Below are 18,982 nucleotides of genomic sequence, written 5' to 3'. Positions count from 1 at the left end.
GCGGTGATCTTGTCCTCAAGGAAGGGAGAACCTGGAGCAGCCACGGGCCTCTTAATGGAGCCTGATATGAGACCTCAAAGCAGAAGGCAGAAGCAAAAGATGAAGAAAAAGTCAAGTTCAAGGGCCATCACCAGGGCCCTGAAACCTGCTTTGCTCCTGGACTTTGCCATTTTGTGACCCAATGAATGACCTTTTGGCTTAAGAACAACTGAGTGAAGTTTTGTGTCACTTTCCAATCCTGACAGCAGCCGGGCACAGTGGCTCATGCCTGTAATCCCAGCACTCTGGGAGGCCAAGGTGGGTGGATCACCTGAAGTCAGGAGTTCGAGACCATCCTGACCAACGTGGTAAAGCCCTGTCTCTACTAGAAAAACACAAAATTAGCCGGGTGTGGGAGTGGGCACCTGTAATCCCAGCTACTCGGGAGGCAAAGGCAGGAGAATCGCTTGAATCTCCTGGTGGAGGTTGCTGTGAGCCAAGATGGCACTGCTGCATTCCAGCTTGGGTGACAGAGAGAGACTCCGTCTCAAAAAAAAAAAAAAAAAAAAATTCCTGACAGCATGTGATGGAACGGACCAGCATCTGTTCTGCTCCCTGTTTGTAGCTAGGCACCCCAGGCCAGAAAGCCTGTGGGACTGACCCAAGGTCACACAGCAAATTCACAGCAGGTGTTTGTTCAGTGTTCTCATACAGGACACACTTTATTTTTATATTAAAACAAACAAAGATACAGAACAGAATGCCGAATTCACATGAACCTTTAAGATAAAATATGGGACTTAAGAAATAGTTGCTTGCTGCAGTGACTGATGCAGACCATAAATGAGTCCAAACTGTTAAAGGGAGCATGGGATGGAGTTGGGACTGGAACCCACGTCTTCTGACATCCAGTCCCACGGGATTCTGCCCCTGCACCCCCACCCAATCTTCCTCACCTTTGCACGATCCTAGGGAGATTACAGAATTCTTTCCCACCCATTTTCTTACCCATGCAACCATCCTGCAATCCAGGCCTGGATGGTTATCTAGGAAACTAAGACCCAGAAGATAAGTGGCTTGTCCAGACCACCACACTCAAAATTGGTGGATCAAAGAGTTGAACATGGCTGGGTGCTATTGCTCACGCCTGTAATCCCAGCACTTTTGGAGGCTGAGGCCAGTGAACACGAGGTCAGGAGTTCAAGACCAGGCTGGCCAATATGGTGAAACCCCGTCTCTCCTAAACATACAAAAATAAGCCGGACATGGTGGCCGGCACCTGTAGTCCCAGCTACTCAGGAGGCTGAGGCAGAAGAATCGCTTGAACCCAGGAGGCAGAGGTTGCATTGAGCCGAGATCGCACCACTACACTCCAGCCTGCGTGACAGAGCACGATTCCATCACAAAAAACAAAAACAAAAACTTGAACTCAAGCCTTAAGAATTGAAGTCCGCCCAGGTACGATGGCTCAGGCCTGTAATCCCAACACTTTGGGAGACCAAGGCAGGCGGATCACCTGAGATCGGGAGTTCAAAACAAGCCTGACCAACATGGCAAAACCCCATCTCTACTAAAAATACAAAAATTAGTCGGGCATGGTGGCATGCAGCTGTAATCCCAGCTACTCCGGAGGCTGATACATGAGAATCGCTTGAACCTGGGGGGTGGAGGTTGCAGTGAGCACAGATCATGCCACTGGTTGACAGAAAGAGACTCCATCTCACCAAAAAAAAAAAAAAAAAGAGTTGAAGTTCACTTTCCCTTCTGCTTTTTTGACTGGGCCAAAAGCTAGAGTTTGCGGTCACAGAGCGAAGCTTCCTCATCAGCAGCGGGCTTGCCTGGCTTTGTCCTCTCCCAAAAGGCGAGGAGAGTGAAGGTCTAAGGAAGAACAAGAGAGTCCACCAGGAAACCGTGCTCATCCACACTTCCCCCAACACAAGTTGAAGTCCTAGGAGGTGAGGCAGGATGTTGTCTCCAGTGGTGGCAAGTAATGGGCTTTGGAATCAGACCAACCTAGTTCCAATTCCCATTCTGCTGCTTAGAAGCTGTAGGATCTTGGGCAAGTCACTTTACCTCTCTGAAGCTCAGCTTCCTCCTGTGAAATAAGAGAGCCTCTTGCAGGGTTTCCTAAGGCTTAGATTCAATAAGGAATGTGAGTGCATCTAACATCTATGTGGTGCTGGGTGAGTGTCATCCTGCCTTTGTTTGTTCCCCTTTTGAAGAAGCTTCTGCTTTGACCCCATTTGGAAGATGACATTATTGGAGAAGTGCACACTGCTATTCTCTTGGAAGAGGACAATAAAATGTATCTGCCACCCAGGCTGAGGTAGATCAATTGCAACTTACTGCAGCCATTGCCACCCAGGCTTAAGTGACCCTCTGCCTCAGCCTAGCCTCCAAGAGTAGCTGGAGCCACATATGTGTGCCACCATGCCTGGCTAACTTTCTAAAAAGAATTTGTAGTGACGGGTGGTCTCACTATGTTGTCCAGGCTGGTCTTTTTTTTTTCTTGAGGTGGAGTCTTGCTCTGTTGCCCAGACTAGAGTGCAGTGGTGCAATCTCAGCTCACCTCAACCTCCACCTCCAAGGTTCAAGAGATTCTCCTGCCTCAGCCTCCTGAGTAGCTGCGACTATAGGCATGCAGCACCACACCTGACTAATTTTTGTATTTTTAGTAGAGACGGGGTTTCACCATGTTGGCCAGACTGGTCCCGAACTCCTGGCTTCAGGTGATCCACCCACATCAGCCTCCCAAAGTTCTGGGATTATAGGAGTGAGCCACTGTACCCAGCCATAAAGCTCATTTTGATCCACCAGATGAAGCCCTCCTCTGCCAGCGTTCTGCTTCTCCCCATCATTAGGGCAGCCAGATCCTAATTGTGCATGTCGTCCTTGCCTTCTGCTGCTTGTGAACCTTCCCCACATTACACAAATCCTTACCACAATGTTGTGAAACATGCTGGGTACAGGTTTCTCTCCCTGTTTCACAGATGGGTCTAGAGACTTACATGACTCAGCCAAGGTCACACTGCAAGCCCTGACATGGCCTAGAACAGGCTTTCTCAGCCTCAGCACCATTGACATTTGGGGCAGGGCAAGTGCTGTTGCCCAGTGCATTGTTGGATATTTAGCAGCATCTCTGCTGTCTGCCCGCTGGATGCCAATATACATCAACCCCAGCCATGACAACCAACAATGTCTCCAGATGTTGTCAAACGTCTCCTGGTGTCTGAACCAGCCCCACTGAGAAATACTGCCTTAGAATGCTGTGGGTTCAGCATGCCACCTTAATCTTTTCATTGAAAACACAACTCCTGGCCGGGCCAGTGGCTTAACCTGTAATCCCAGAACTCTGGGAGGCCAAGGTGAGCAGATCACTTGAGGCCAGGAGGTCGAGACCAGCCTGGCCAACATGATGAGACCCCCGTCTCTACTAAAAATACAAAAATTAGCCAGGAATGGTGGCACACACCTGTAATCCCAGCTGCTAGGGAGACTGAGGCAGGGGAATTGCTTGAACCCAGGAGAGAGGTTGCAGTGAGCTGAGATCACACCACTGCACTCCAGCCTGGGTGACAGAGCATGACTCCATCTCAGAAAGAAAAAGAAAACACAACTCCTCTCCTCAGTCTTACCCAGGGAGGAAAAAAAAAAAGAAAACACAACTCCAAGGACCAACAATTAGTATTTTTCTTCCTTCCCTAACACACAACATAATCTCTTCAAAACAGATGGAACCCATATTCCAATATCTACCCTTGGCATCTTTTTCAAAGTATTTCTAGGGTGACAGTTGGGAGGAAATGGGAAAAAAAATATTTGGACACAAGTTCTTTTTTCCACTGGGCTTTGTGAAAATCCCCATCTTGCGTCCTCCCTGTATATCTCTCACTGATAAGTTCACTCATAAAACCAGGGCCTTATCGAGGGCCATGCTTACAGAACTCCCACAGACACACCATGATTAGGACCCTGCTGCTGTCCGCTTTGGTGGCTGGAGGTAAACCCTGTCACCCAGAGTCACTGGTTTCCCATCCCCTGATGTGGCTGGGAATGGAATCTTCCTGTCCTCCCCTCTCGCCCCCACCCAACCCCTACTGCATTCAGACGTGTAATCATAAGAAAACTGGAATGGAGTTTCAAAGAATTGGAGCAAAGAGCAGGATTCTATGACCTCTTGGGATCTTTCTAGAACAAGGGTTTTCTATTTGGGGGTTCAGAATGCAGCAAGTGTAGTTTACATTGTGTGGGTCGCTGCTTCCTGGACTCAAGACCCTTTCTCTTTTCATAGCCCTCAGTTGTGGGGTCCCCACCTACCCGCCTTCTGTGACTAGAGTGGTTGGAGGTGAAGAAGCGACGCCCAACAGCTGGCCCTGGCAGGTGAGTCGACCACACTGTACTTCCCCCTGTCCCTGCCCCACTCCCTTTACATCCCCCTTTGCCCTTCCACCAGGGGTCTACTGTGCTGGCAAAGTGAGGACTGATGGGACTCAGAGCGCAGCACAGGCAACTTCACCAATAAGATACATTTCTGGCTGGGCGCAGTGGCTCGTGCCTGTTATCCCAGCACTCTGGGAGGCCCGGTCCGTGCAGTCCGTGCCCTCCTGTCACCTCCCTCCCCTCTGCTTGGCCGTGGCAGGGAATTGAAAGACAGGAGGAGGAAGGAAGGAACAGGAAGGGCGTGGAACAGCTTCATTAGAGACTTAAACAGTGTCAAATGTCACCACCTTCAAGTTCTTTTTATTTATTTATTTTTTTAAAGACGGGGTCTCACTCTGTCACCCAGGCTGGAGTGTAGTGGCACCATCCCAGCTCACTCCAACCTCCGCCTCCTGAGTTCAAGCGATTCTCCTACCTCAGCCTCCCAAGTACCTGGGATTACAGGCACACACCACCACACCCAGCTAATTTTTGTATTTTTAGTACAGACAGGATTCCATCATGTTTGCCAGGTTGGTCTCAAACTCCTGGCCTCAAGTGACCCACCCACCTCGGCCTCCCAAAGTGCTGGGATTACAGGTGTGAGCCACCGTGCCCAGCCTCCACCACTTAAAAGTTCTACCCCACACCTGTTAAACTGTCAGTCTAAACAGAAACCTTTCTTTTTTTTTTTGAGACAGAACCTCACTCTGCTGCCCACGCTGGAGTGCGGTGGTGCCATCTCGGCAAACTACTGCCTCCGCCTCCCGGGATCAAGTGATTCTCCTGCCTCAGCCCCCTGAGTAGCTGGGATTACAGGCATGACCCACTGTGCCCTGCCTAGAAACCATTTTTTAACCTGAAAAAAAAAAAAAGTGAGGAGCCAGGGGGCAGGGGAGTAAGGTCCACTTATGCAGTCTCATGTTCCCATGAGTGGATTTGTCTTCATGGGGAAACTAGACAAGCAGGAGACAAGATCACCCGCCCCTGGTGATCTCTTTCATTCCATTCATTTGCTTATTTACTCACTTGTTCAATCAGTAAGCATTTGTTAAAGACCCAGTATGTACCAGGCACTCTTCTAGGTGCCTGGAACATAGCAGTGGGGGGAAAAATTCATGAAGCCTTTATTAAAGTGGAGGAGTGGCCAGGCACAGTGCCTTAAACACCTGTAATCCCAGTACTTTTGGAGGCCAAGATGGACGGATCACCTGAGGTCAGGAGTTCGAGATCAGCCTAGCTAACATGGCGAAAGCCCGTCTCTACTAAAAATACAAGGAAATTAGCCAGGTGTGGTGGTGGGCACCTGTAATCCCAGCTACTCTGGTGGCTTAGACAGGAGAATGGCTTGAACCCAGGAGACAGAGGTTGCAGTGAGCCGAGATGGTGCCCCTGCACTCCAACCTGAGCGACAAAGCAAGACTCCATCTCAAAAAATAAAAATAAAATAAAATAGAGGAGTGAGACAATAAACAACTGAATGGTTAAACTCATAACATGCCAGAAAATGAAAGATACTATGAGGAAGAGTAACGCAGAGCAAGAGAAAGGAGACGAGGGTGTCTGTGTGTGCCTATGTACACAAGCGTGCATGTACGTGTGTGTGCACACTGTTGGGGATATCGTGGTCATAGAAGACCTCATGGAGAAGGTAACCTTGAGCAGAGACCAACAGGAAGTGAAGGAAAGAGCAACATCGATATTTACAAGAATATTCCAGGCAGGAAGAAGAGCCAGTGCAAAGACCCTGAGGCAGAAGTGGGTTTGGTATATTTGCAGAACTGCATGGAAGTCAGTGTGGCTGGAGGAGAGAAGAGTGGGAGCCTATGGAGTCAGAGAGGCCACAGAGGGCCTAGTAGGTCATCAGACAGTTTCAGGTTTTATAAGCTGTAAAGGGGGAGCCACTGGAGGGCCTGAGCAGAGAAGAGAAGTCATCTGACTTCCATTCAAAAAGGATCATTCTGGCTGCTGTGTTGAGAAAATGTGGGCAGGAGCAGGGAGAAGAGATGGGAGACTAGAGTGATCATTGAGAAGAGACGAGGACTGGGACACGCAGTTGAGGTAGTGACCAAGGGGTAGCAATTGCTCCACATATTCCCAAGCCACAGCTGATGGGATTTGCTGATGGACTTGAATGAGGGATAACAGGGAAAGACAGGAGCCAAGGATGACACCAAGGTTTGCAGCCCGAGCAGCAGTGGAGTTGCCATTGACTGTGACAGAGGACCCTGGGGAAAGACCACGTTAGGGATAATTCAGGAGTTTTGTTTTGGACATACTAAACTGGAGGGAGCTAAGGAAAGAGCTCCCAAGGAGGGGAAGATCCCAACCAATCCAGTTGCAGAAAGATGTTCAGAATAGGGTTTTTTGGTTTTTTTTTGTTTTTGTTGTGACGTGAAGTCTCACTCTTGTCACCCAGGCTGCAGTACAATAGCACGATCTCGGCTCACTGCAACCTCTGCCTCCCGGGTTCAAGTAATTCTCTTGCCTCAGCCTCCTGAGTAGCTGGGATTAGACACACGCCATCACATCGGGCTAATATTTGTATTTTTAGTAGAGATGGGATTTCACCATGTTGGCCAGGCTGGTCTCAAACTCCTGACCTCAGGTGAATTCACCAACCTCGGCCTCCCAAAGTGTTACAATCACAGGCATAAGGCAGCACTCCTGGCAGAACAGTTATTTTTTAATAGTCTGTATGTTTTTCATTTTTTCTATCCCAGATTTTTTGCATTAATTTTGTTGTTGCTTTTTGTTGTCGGGGGCAGAGCAGATACAGGCCTTGCTATGTCACCCAGGCTGAGCACAGAGCAATCACGGCTCCCTGCAACCTAGACTTTCTGAGATCAAGCAATCCTCCCACCTCAGCCTCCTGAGTAGCTGAGACTACAGGTGTGCACCACCACTCCCAGTTAATTTTTATTTTAAAAAATTTTTGGGTAGAGTCAAATTCTTGCTATGGTGCCCAGGCTGGTTCACAAACTCCTGGGCTCAAGCAATACTCCCACCTCAGCCTTCTGAGTAGCTGGGACTATAGGCATGCACCGCCGCACCCAGCGGCTAATTTTGGGCTTTTTTGTAGATACAATGTAATAGTCCTTCCTCACACTGCTAAGAAAGACATACCTGAGACTGGATAATGTATAAAGGAAAGAGGTTTAATTGACTCACAGCTCGGCATGGCTGGGGAGACCTCAGGAAACTTACAGTCATGGCAGAAGGAGAAGGAAACACATCCTTGTTCACACAGCGGCAGCAGGGAGAAATGCCGAGCAAAAGTGGGGGAAAGCCCCGTATAAAACCATCAGATCGTGTGAGAACTCACTATCATGAAAACAGCATGGGGTAACCACACTCACGATTCAATTACCTCCCACCAGGTCCCTCCCACGACACGTGGGGATTATGCTACAATTCAGGATGAGAATTGGGTAGGGACATAGCCAAACTTTATCAGATGGGGTTTCACCACATTGCCCAGGCGGGTCTCAAACTCCTGGGCGCAAGTGATCTTACTTCCTTGGCCTCCCAAAGTGTTGGGATTACAGGCATGAGCCACCATGCCTGGCCTGATCGTTTTTTTTTTTTTTTTTGAGACGGAGTCTCGCGCTGTCACCCAGGCTGGAGTGCTGTGGCCCGATCTCAGCTCACTGCAAGCTCCGCCTCCCGGGTTCACGCCATTCTCCTGCCTCAGCCTCCCGAGTAGCTGGGACTACAGGCGCCGCCACCTCGCCCGGCTAGTTTTTTGTAGTTTTTAGTAGAGACGGGGTTTCACCGTGTTAGTCAGGATGGTCTCGATCTCCTGACCTCGTGATCCGCCCGTCTCGGCCTCCCAAAGTGCTAGGATTACAGGCTTGAGCCACCGCGCCCGGCCTCTGATCGTTTTAATATAGATTGCATTAACATATTTTTCATCTTGACGTCTGAGGTTTTGGGTGCCCCCTTAAGTTGTGTACCTGAGGTGAGTGCCTCACTCCCCCTTACCCTAGTCCCAGCCCTGTTCTTGGGAACCTGGAGTGCAGGGAGGCCCTGCTTTTTCAGCCACAGCCACAGAGCTCCTGTGTTTCTCCCCAGGTCTCCCTGCAATACATCTCCAGTGGCAATTGGCACCACACCTGCGGAGGGACCCTGATAAACAACAACTGGGTCCTGACGGCTGCCCACTGCATCAGGTAACTGCCATTCCCTGGGCACTTGGCCTGCTTACCAGCTGGTGCTCATTTCTGAGCTGGGGGCTTAAATGGCCTGAACCACACTACATAAAGCAGCCTTGCAAATAACCACTAGCCTGGCCGAGACACAAGCTGTAGTCAATCAGTGGTTCAGTGTGTTGGCCCATCAATGTCAGTACATTGCATAGATGGGGTCCTGTGCCAGGTACTGAGGGTGGATGAGGAGAAGGAGAAGGCCTAATCTCTGCCCTCTTGGGGAAACTATATGTGGCCTCTGGATCTGGAATTGGGTTCCCTTGAACAACTTGACCTCTCAAAGCTTCAATACCATCACCTGCAGAAAACAATGGAGTAACAGAATTTAGTGTGAATTCAATGAGTGGATTTACTAAAGGGCCTGGCACTTAGTCAGTGCCCAGTGAAAGCTAATTCTGAATTATAGACTAATTATAAAGGCCCACGAGGTTCTGCAACATTGTTCACTTACCCTCTTCGTTGTCCGTGACCTCTGCTCATCACAGCTGGAACTCACGGGAGCTTCTGCTGGGTCCATGTGACTCCTTCCAGGAGTGATCCCTTCTCCCAACTAATTTATCATAAGCTCTAGGAGGTTTTGGGGAAAATAATACAGACCTACAGGCAGGAGTCCTGGCTTCTCGTTCTGGTTTCTCACTAACGGTGGGACTCTGGGCCAGGTTACGCCTCTCTGGGCCTCAGTTTCCCCATCTGAAAATGAAAGGTGGGAAAAATGTCCTTGAGAGCAAATGACTCCTGTTTTCTCTGTGTTCATCTCATTCCCTCCGTAATCCTACAGAGTCTGTGTTATTACATTGATTTTATATTGTAGTTTAGAGTTAGTATAGTAACAATTATTATATGATCATAGTTCTTACGTTATATACTTTAGGCTCTATTATAACTAACTGATTGTCCCAGGGAGGAAAGATCCCCAAGCCCAAGCCCCAACTAGTGGCTCATGCAGCAGCCAGTTACTTAGGTCTATCCCAACATTATCCAAAGCCAGGCCTCTGGAAGTGACCCTCTCCCTGGGCCCCCTTTCTCCCAGCTCCTCCAGGACCTACCGCGTGGTGCTGGGACGGCACAACCTCGACATTGCGGAGTCTGGCTCGCTGGCTGTCAGTGTCTCTAAGACTGTGGTGCACCAGAACTGGAACTCCAACCAGGTCTCCAAAGGGTTCGTTACTGTCTGGATGCACTTGGGGATGAGGTTGTCAGGGAACAGATGGGGGTCTCACAGAGGCAAGTGTCTCAACTCCACTACATGCCCTCTGCTTCTTCTGTAGGGAGGGGGAAGAAGCTCTGGCCTCTTAGAGGTGGAACCAGCTCCAAAGATGTCTGGGGTGGGGATGTGACCTGGGGAGGGAGAAGCAAAGACTGCCAGAGTGACCTGGTCTGCTGCCAGTCAAGCCTGCAGGGTCCCTGTCCGTGGAGCGTGTATCTACTTCATGCCAAGTCCTGGGGACACAGCAACAGTGCTGTCGACCCTGTGACTCTCCCTGGAGTAGGACACAATCTCTCCTGTCTTGCCCCTTTCAACAAGACCCTCTGCATTTTCAAAGATGCTCTGGGACCCTGCCACTCAGAGCAAGCTGGAGTAACATAGAGGGAACAATGATAATGTCTCAGAGCCCTCCACAGCCCCACAGGGCAGGAAAAGTCAACCCTGTCCTCATGCTCCGCCTCTGCACTGACCCAGGTACGACATTGCCCTGGTCAAACTGGCTAACACCGTCTCCCTCACCAACAAGATCCAGCTGGCCTGCCTCCCTCCTGCTGGCACCATTCTATCCAACAACTACCCCTGCTACGTCACAGGCTGGGGAAGGCTGCAGAGTAAGTGGGAGCCAGGAGCCCCCAGGCCTGGGAGGGAAGGGAGGTGATGTCACCCCTGTCTGGCCAGGGCCTCTCACCTGTCATCCCAGGGTGTGTAGCTGCCTGGGAGAGACTGGATGGCATAGGCTGATGCCTGCCTGGGTTCAAATGTCAGCTCTCCCACTCCATGACTGTCACACCTTGGGCACATTACTAGGTCTCTCCATGCAGCACTTTTATCATATGTAAAATGCAAATAATTGGCTGGGCGCCATGGCTCACGCCTGTAATCCCAACACTTTGGGAGGCCTGGCAGGCGGATCACTTGAGGTCAGAAGACCAGCCTGACCCAAATGGTGAAACCCCGTCTCTACTAAAAATATTTTTAAAATAGTAGGGCGTGGTGGTGTGCTCCTGTAGTCCCACCTACTCAGGAAGCTGAGGCAAGAGAATCGCTTGAACCCAGGAGGTGGAGGTTGCAGTGAGCCAAGATTTCGCTACTACACTCCAGCCTGGGGGACAGAGCGAGACTGCGTCTCCAAAAAAAAAAAAAAAAAAAAAGGGCATAATAATAGCAGCTACATCACAGAGTTATCAAGAAGATTAAAGGAGATAATCCATAGGAAGCCTGGTGTGTGGGAGGTGCTGTTAGTTGTTGTCACTGTCCCTATGATGGAAAGAAAGTTACAGAGATCATGTGACAACTTCTGTGTGGCCCATAGAGTTCAGAACAGCATTTTCCTCTGTGACATGAGGCCCCTGGAGCCCTCATTCAAGCCTCCATGCCCCATGGCAAAAGCTGTCCCCTGTGCCATTCGGTCTTGCTGCTCAGAACCTGGCTGAGGGCAGGTCTCCTTTGACATAGACTCCAGGGGTTAGAGATCCAATGACTGTAGCCACCAAGAGGAACGGAGTTCCCGCCCTTCCCTTGTGAAATCACCAGAGGTTTGGAAGATTCTAGGAAGGGATGAGTGATAATGACCTTATGACCATAATGACATTATGAGTGATAACGACATTATGATATTTCTCCCTAATGACATAAACCCTAAGTATAATGACATGTTTTTCCAGGGGTACGTCCACATACATACCCTTGAATAAATCCCCATTGCCCTCTTGACTGGCTTATCTGTAAACACAAGGACACATGAAATCCTGTGGTGAGTGGTGGTGGGAGAGGCATTTCATGCTTATTAAGATAGAAGCACAACCACCTGTTTGTTTCCCCAGACAACCCTGGGGCAGATGCAGTTCCTCTGAGACAGTGGGAGCAGGGAGGCATCCAAATGCTTGGCTTTTAGGCCCAGCTCTGTTGGTCACGGTGAAACCTTGGGCAAGTCACTTCCGAACCTCAGTTTCCTCATCTGTAAAATGGAAACATTGTTGGTGAAGACCAAAAGAGGTGAAAGGTGAAAATGCATCCTACATTGCAACATATAAGTGTTAATCACTTATTAGTGGTCTTAAGCCAGACCCTTAACTTCTGTTTCTTTTTTTTTTTTTTTTTTTTTGAGACAGAGTCTTGCTCTGTTGCCCTGGCTGGAGTGCAATGGTGCAATCTCGGCTCACTGCAACGTCTGCCTCCCAAGCTGAAGCGATTCTCCTGCCTCAGCCTTCCAAGTAGCTGGAATTTTAGACGTGTACCACCACGCCCGGCTAATTTTTGTATTTTAGTGGATATAGGATTTCACCATGTTGGTCAGGCTGGTCTCAAATTCTTGACCTCAAGGGATCTGCCCACCTTGGCCTCCCTAAGTGCTGGGATTAGAGGGTGAGCCGCTGCGCCTGGCCGACACTTAACTTCCCTAGGCTCAATCGATAGTGAAGAATTATGTTAAGCTCATCCTTGCCACTCATAGCTGTGGTAACAGTAATGGAGGTGATGGAGGCTGTGTCATTAGGGGCCATTACGATAGCCCTCTCTTCACCACACCAACATATTTTTCCCAAGGAGGGGGCTCTAACTGCCAGGAGGCTCACTTTCTTATTTCAGATAAGTGACAGCAAACCAGGGAGCTAGCTCAGCAAAAAAAGGGAAATTGTTATAAGGATTTAAAAGTTTCAACCCAAGGGCAGAGATATAGCCAGGCGTCAGGAGCAGGCTAGAATCAGGGGCTGGAAGCCTGTAAGAAACTCAGGAAACGCTCTCTTGGAATTTCTTTTCTTTGTGAGTCTACTTCATACTCCACATAAAACAAAATGTCAGTCATTGCCAACAGCTTCCCAGATTTACGTCCTCTGAAACAGGAATCTCTTAGACCCCATCTCAGGATCCCAGGGGAGGGAGCTCATTGGCTTAGCTTGAGTCAGGTGTTCACTGCTGAACCAATCAACCATGAGGACACAGGGTAGACAAACATAGCTGTTCACATATTGCAATGGATGGAAGACAGTAACAAGGGCAACCCAGTACCGGTCAACCACTTCCTTTTTCTCAGGAGTCCTTGCATCCCTAATGCCTTCTTTCTGATCTCATTCAGCCAACGGGGCTCTTCCTGATGTCCTGCAGCAGGGTCGGTTGCTGGTTGTGGACTATGCCACCTGCTCCAGCTCTGGCTGGTGGGGCAGCACCGTGAAAACCAGTATGATCTGTGCTGGGGGTGATGGCAAGATCTCCAGCTGCAACGTGAGTGCCAAACTCAGGGGCCCCGCTCCATCACAAAATGTGGCTGGGGATAAGGCTATAGAGGTCCATCCCTCCATAGGTCCGTCCTCCCACCTCCTGGCAGAAGTACCCAGAAATATGTTCCAGGTATATCAGAACCCGATCTTTGGCCAGGCACTGTGGCCCTTGCCTGTACCCTATCACTTTGGGAGGCCAAGGTGGGCAGACCACTTGAGGACAGCAGTTCGAGACACACCTGGCCAACATGGTGAAATCTTGTCTCTACTAAAAATACAAAAATTAGCCGGGCGTGGTGGCGGGCACCTGTAGTCACAGTAACTCAGGAGGCTGAGGCAGGAGAATCGCTTGAACCCATGAGGCGGAGGTTGCAGTGAACTGAGATCACACCACTGCACTCCAGCCTGGGTGACAGAGCGAAACTCAAAAAACAAAAACAAAAAAACTTGATCTTGGTTCTTATTTGTTCTTGTTTTGAGATTCTCCTTGTCGTGTCCACCCCTCTCACTGCTGGGAAGTCCTTCCCGGGTCTCATCAAGGTCTCTCGTGACTGTCATTCCATATTCTTTCCTCTATGATGAAAGGGAGACAAAGGAAAGTATTCCCTGGCTTAGGGCCTTTCTAGGATGACTTGTGGGTTTTCTGTTGAATTACTCTCATCAACGGCCCAGCGTGTCCCCTTCAGGTAGCTGCCATGGAAGCCTTCCCAGAGACAGTGTCTTAACCACCAGGAATTGCTCTGTGTTGGACTTAGCAGTGAAGTGGGGATGGAATAGGAAGGAGATCCACACGCCCTTCAGATCACACTGTGCCCTACACACTCTGCCCACACAGACCACCCACCCGCGGGAAGTTGGGAAGAGCCTGAACTCTGGAATGTGGCCTCAGCTCCTTTACAAACTGTCTGTGCAACCTTGAGCAAGTCCCAACCTCTCAACACTCCAGTTTCTCCTCTTCAGTGGCCTAGGGAGACTGTGAATATTTACCCCCTAGGATTTTGTGAGGATTAATGAGATAAAGCATAGAACATGCTTAGTTTAGCTCTGGCCACACAGGAATAATAGGTGTTGGCTCTTGTTGGAATTATGGTACCATCTTGGGCTTTGACCACAAGGGCGGGCTTCAGAGGACAGTGACCTACAGCAGAACAATAGAAATGCATTGAGAACAATAGTTCCAATGGGCAGCCCCTTCCTCTCCCTTTACCCTTCTATAACTCTGGCCTTTCTCAGGGAGACTCCGGCGGGCCGCTGAACTGTCAGGCGTCTGACGGCCGGTGGGAGGTGCATGGCATTGTCAGCTTTGGGTCTAGCCTCGGCTGCAACTACTACCACAAGCCCTCTGTCTTCACACGGGTCTCCAATTACATTGACTGGATCAATTCGGTAAGAACTGGACCAGCCTAAGCCCCAGGGCACTGCCCTGCCCACCTGGCCTCCGGAGTGCCATGACCACCTGGTGACTGAGAGCCCCCTCCTTCCTCTTGAGCGCTAGATGGGAACCCCTTGAGAGGGCTGCCGACCTTGGCAACTGCTGGGCCCCCCATGAGTCCCCAAAATTTCTGTGTGGGTAAAGCTGAGTGAAAAGGAACATAGAGAGTGGCCTTGTCCAAAGAGGTTGGACACTCCTCAGGCATATTAAGAGTGAGTTCCGCCGGACGCGGTGGCTCATGCATGTAATCCCAGCATTTTGGGAGGCCAAGCGGGCAGATCGCGAAGTCAGAAGTTCAAGACCAGCCTGGCCAACATGGCAAAACCCCATCTCTACTAAAAAAAATACAAAAAAATTAGCCAGACATGGTAGTGCACTCCTGTAAACCTAGCTACTCAGGAGGCTGAGGCAGGAGACTCCCTTGAACCTGGGAGATGGAGGTTGCAATGAGCCGAGATTGCACCATTGCACTCCAACCTGGACAAGAAAAGTAAAACAACAAGTAAAAAAAAAAAAGAGTGAGTTCCATAGAAATGGTGATTTTATTTTTGTGTATCAGTGTGTGGCCCAGACTCCACCATCCAGTGCTGTAAGCGGGTATATTTATCTGCAAAGCCCAAAACCTGATACTCTGAGTCCCCCATAGCATTAATTATTGGCAATTAGTCCCCCTCAGGGGTCTTCCAGCTATTCTGTAGGGTGACCAACCATCCCGGTTTGTGCAGCACTGAGAGGTTTTCCAGGATGCAGGACTTCCTGTTTTACTCTGGGACCATCCCAGCAAATAAAGCCGAGTTGGTCCCTCTGTCTTATAAATGTAAACTCAGAGAGCTGTCTCCTTTCAGCTTCCACAATAACTCAATTTGTTTTTTACAATGAACACACATTTGTTTATAACAATAAGCATTAACATTATTTATTAAAAATAATAGGCCAGGTGCCATGGATCATGCCTGTAATTGCAGCACTTTGGGAGGCCATGGAGGGAGGATTGCTTGAGCCCAGGAGTTCAAGACCAGCCTGGGCAACATAGCGAGACTCTGTCTTTACAAAAAAAATTTTTTAATGACTCAGGCATGGTGGTGCATGCCTGTAGTCTCAGCTACTTGGGAGGCTTGGGTGGAAGGGTCACTTGGACCCAGGAGGCCAACGCTATTTTGAGCCAAGGTCGCACCAATGCACTGAAGCCTGGGCAACATAGCAAGACCCTGTCTCTGAAAATAATGATAATAATAACTGGCATCAATATTAAGAAGCAGCCATGGATACACGCAGCAGTAGGTGAAAGCAGCCAGAACAGGAAACCCCATCACAAGAAAGGGGTGCCTGGTGGCTCACGCCTGTAATCCCAGCACTTTGGGAGGCCAAGATGGGTGGATCACCAGAGGTCTGGAGTTTAAGACCAGCCTGGCCAACACGGGGAAACCCCGTCTCTACTAAAAAATCAAAATTAAGCTGGGTGTGGTGATACGTGCTTGTAATCCCAGCTACTCAGGAGGCTGGGGCAGGGGAATCACTTGAACCTGGGAGGTGGAGGTTGCAGTAACCCGAGTTCATGCCACTGCACTCCAGCCTGGGCAATGGAGTGAGACTCCATCTCAAAAAAAAAAAGAAAAACCACAAAAAGAAGAAACAGGTGCCCAGGAGAGGGCAGAGGAGCCGCCATGCCTTTACTGAATGCTGAGAGGGAAGAGTCAGACACTCTGTGCTGATGAAGGACCACCTCAGTTTGCTCTTCTGTAAAATGGGACTTGAACTAGACCAGGACTCCTCTACAATTTCGGTGCAAGAGCAAATGGGAGTTATGGTATTTGTGGCAGAGCCCCCAAAGAAGGGGAAAACTGGCATCTGACTTCACTAACTTTAATTTGCAGAGAAGTGTTCATTAAACTGACACTTATAAAACCAAATATGAAGCTGCAGCCATGAGCACGTGGTCACAGGAGGAAACTAAACTGTCAAAATAAGCAGGTGGCTGCTTCCAAGTGTTCCCACTGATTCTTGCCAGCTCCTTGTTCATTTGTTTGTCTGCTGGCATCTTTTTGCCAACAAGTGGTCACAGGCAGAGATTCCAAAAATGTTTGTTGGGGAAAAATGGAAAATCAAAAAGCCAGTAGCCATTAATCATTAACTGGTGCTTTTTTATATATAAATTGGGAAAAACCCGTCTGAGTCCACCTTTGGAGGCACCACCCACACGTCAGAGGAGCCTGGCCTGAGAATGACTGGATGAAAGGCTACTTAGGGGCCTTTCCCAGCCAAACCCTAAGACCCTTTTCCAGCCCCAGCTGCTGTGGGAGTCACCATGCAGCTGGTCCTGGCAGCACCTTGGGAACCTGAAGCAGGGGCAGGGGCAATTGTCCCAATTTTTTTGTCCCAGTGTCAGCTGTTCCCAGCCACAGACACAAGCACAACAGAGCAGGTCAGATCCTGAAGCATGGCCAGATGGCAGCAGGGATCCACGGGGCAGCATGCCTCGCGAGGCAGCTGGGCAGAGTCCCTGTGTTCATGGGAGAGCAGTCGGGGCAGGCACAGATGCCCGGTAACGGGTTTCAGAAGGGGGAGAGTCAAGCAACCAGCTGTCCTTGGGTGGGGGCTGCCTCTGGCAGCGGCAGAGGGGCTCGTGACAACTTGCAGTGGCCCCAACCCAGGGATACAGTATGTGCAGCCTGGAGTCACGTACCACTAGAGCCCTGGGGGTGCCTGAGAGCACCTGCCTGGATAAACCCAGACAGGTGACAAGCCAAGGTCAGGAAGTACAAGTAAAAGATAAGAGCAGAGAAGCAGAGGAGACAAGTGGCCCGGGGCATTCATCCTTTCAGCAAATGTCCATTGAATGACAGTCACACGTGAAACTTCAGCAATCCTTAGCTTTTATTCTTTTACCAGAAGCTAATACGTACTCTGTGTAAAAATATTAAAAGAATATAAGAGTGTATCAAGTAGAAAAGTAGAAGTCCCCCCTCATTTTACATCTCCATTCCACTCTCCAGAGGTAATTATTGTTTTTGGTTTTGTTTTTTGAGACAGAGTCTCGCTCTGTCACCAGGCTGAAGTGCGGTGACTTGATCTCGGCTCACTGCAACCTCTGCCTCCCGGGTTCAAGCGATTCTTCTGCCTCAGCCTCCTGAGTAGCTGGGACTACAGGCACACACCACCACGCCCAACTAATTTTTGTATTTGTAGTAGAGATGGGGTTTCACCATGTTGGCCAGGCTGGTCTCAAACTCCTGACCTCAGGTGATCAGCCCGCCTTGGCCTCCAAAAGTGCTGGGATGACAGGCATGAGCCACTGCACCTGGACAAGTTGTCATTGTTAACAGCTTGGTGTGTGGTCTCAACTTTATGTGTATATATAGCAATATATTTACATAGATAGACACTGTCTTCTAAGCAAAAACTAGGACCTGAGTCTTCATACTGTTCTGCAGCTGTTTTTCACTTCACACCTTATCACATTTTATGTGTCAGTACGTACATGTCATTCTTTTGAACAACTAAATAGTATTCCATAGTTTGAGTATAACGAATGAAGCTTTCATGTTTCCTATTTTTCACTCTTACATTGTGCAGTGAACATCCTTGAACATAATTCTTGCACACTGGTCTCAATATCTGTGCTGTAGCAGCTGGATCTCCTGCAGTTTACAGCACTGGATCATGAAGTTGGCATATCAAAATGTTTAACAGGCCGGGCGCGGTGGTTCACCCCTGTAATCCAAGCACTTTGGGAAGCTGAGGCAGGTAGATCACTTGAGGTCAGCAGTTGGAGACCAGCCTGGCCAACATGATGAAACCTTGTCTCTACTAAAAATGCAAAAAATTAGCCAGGCATGGTAGTGCATGACTAAAATCTCAGCTACCTGGGAGGCTGATGCATGAGAATCACTTGAACCTGCGTGGCGGAGGTGGCAGTGAGCCCAGATTGCCCCACTACACTCCAGCCTGGGCAACACAGTGAGACTGTCTCAAAAAAAAAAAAAAAAAAAACCAAAAAACGTTTAACAGACACTGATCAACAGCCTCTGGAAGCAGTTATAGCACCAACCACATTGCATAACTGCCTTGCAAATAGCAGTTTTGATTTGAGAAACAAATGAAATCTAAAAATATGCCATCCACACATTTGGAATATAAGTGTTAGGGGTTCAAAGGCCCCCTACCCTGAAGCCCACACAGAACTCCTGGCTAAGACCCCCTTTACAGGAAGACCCTAACAGGTCAATGAAAAGCTGTGATTGCATCTTTTTTTTCAAAACGTCATCAGAACTCCTCAGGCAGGAGCTACTGCAGTGTGGGCTGCCTGTGACTCACTTGAGGAGCTTAGCAGGAGGACAGAGACAGGAAACTGCCATGCACAGCTCTGCAGTTAGGTGAACCTGACGATTTTCTTGTGTGTCCTACAGGTGATTGCAAATAACTAACCAAAAGAAGTCTCCGGGACTCTTTCAGACTTGGAAAGGTCACAGAAGGAAATTAATATTATAATAAAGTGACAACTATGCAAATCACATCTTGATGA

The 18,982-nt window shown here is 49.2% G+C and overlaps 1 protein-coding gene across 1 annotated transcript; it reads left to right on the top strand.

Annotated features, from left to right (window-relative positions):
- The first annotated feature begins 3,895 nt into the window (after positions 1–3,895).
- LOC117093254 (chymotrypsin-like elastase family member 2A) lies at positions 3,896–18,973 on the top strand. The gene is made up of 8 exons (XM_033228213.1): positions 3,896–3,979; positions 4,271–4,359; positions 8,473–8,570; positions 9,637–9,765; positions 10,288–10,424; positions 12,887–13,032; positions 14,262–14,414; positions 18,867–18,973. Exons 1-8 carry the CDS (start codon positions 3,940–3,942, stop codon positions 18,882–18,884), a joined length of 810 nt encoding a protein of 269 aa, XP_033084104.1. The 5' UTR covers positions 3,896–3,939; the 3' UTR covers positions 18,885–18,973.
- Positions 18,974–18,982: the final 9 nt, after the last annotated feature.

The sequence above is a fragment of the Trachypithecus francoisi genome, unplaced genomic scaffold (genome assembly GCF_009764315.1).
Source record: "Trachypithecus francoisi isolate TF-2019V2 unplaced genomic scaffold, Tfra_2.0 Lachesis_group12, whole genome shotgun sequence".
Lineage (NCBI taxonomy): Eukaryota > Metazoa > Chordata > Mammalia > Primates > Cercopithecidae > Trachypithecus > Trachypithecus francoisi.
This window is presented reverse-complemented; position numbering and strand designations above follow the sequence as displayed.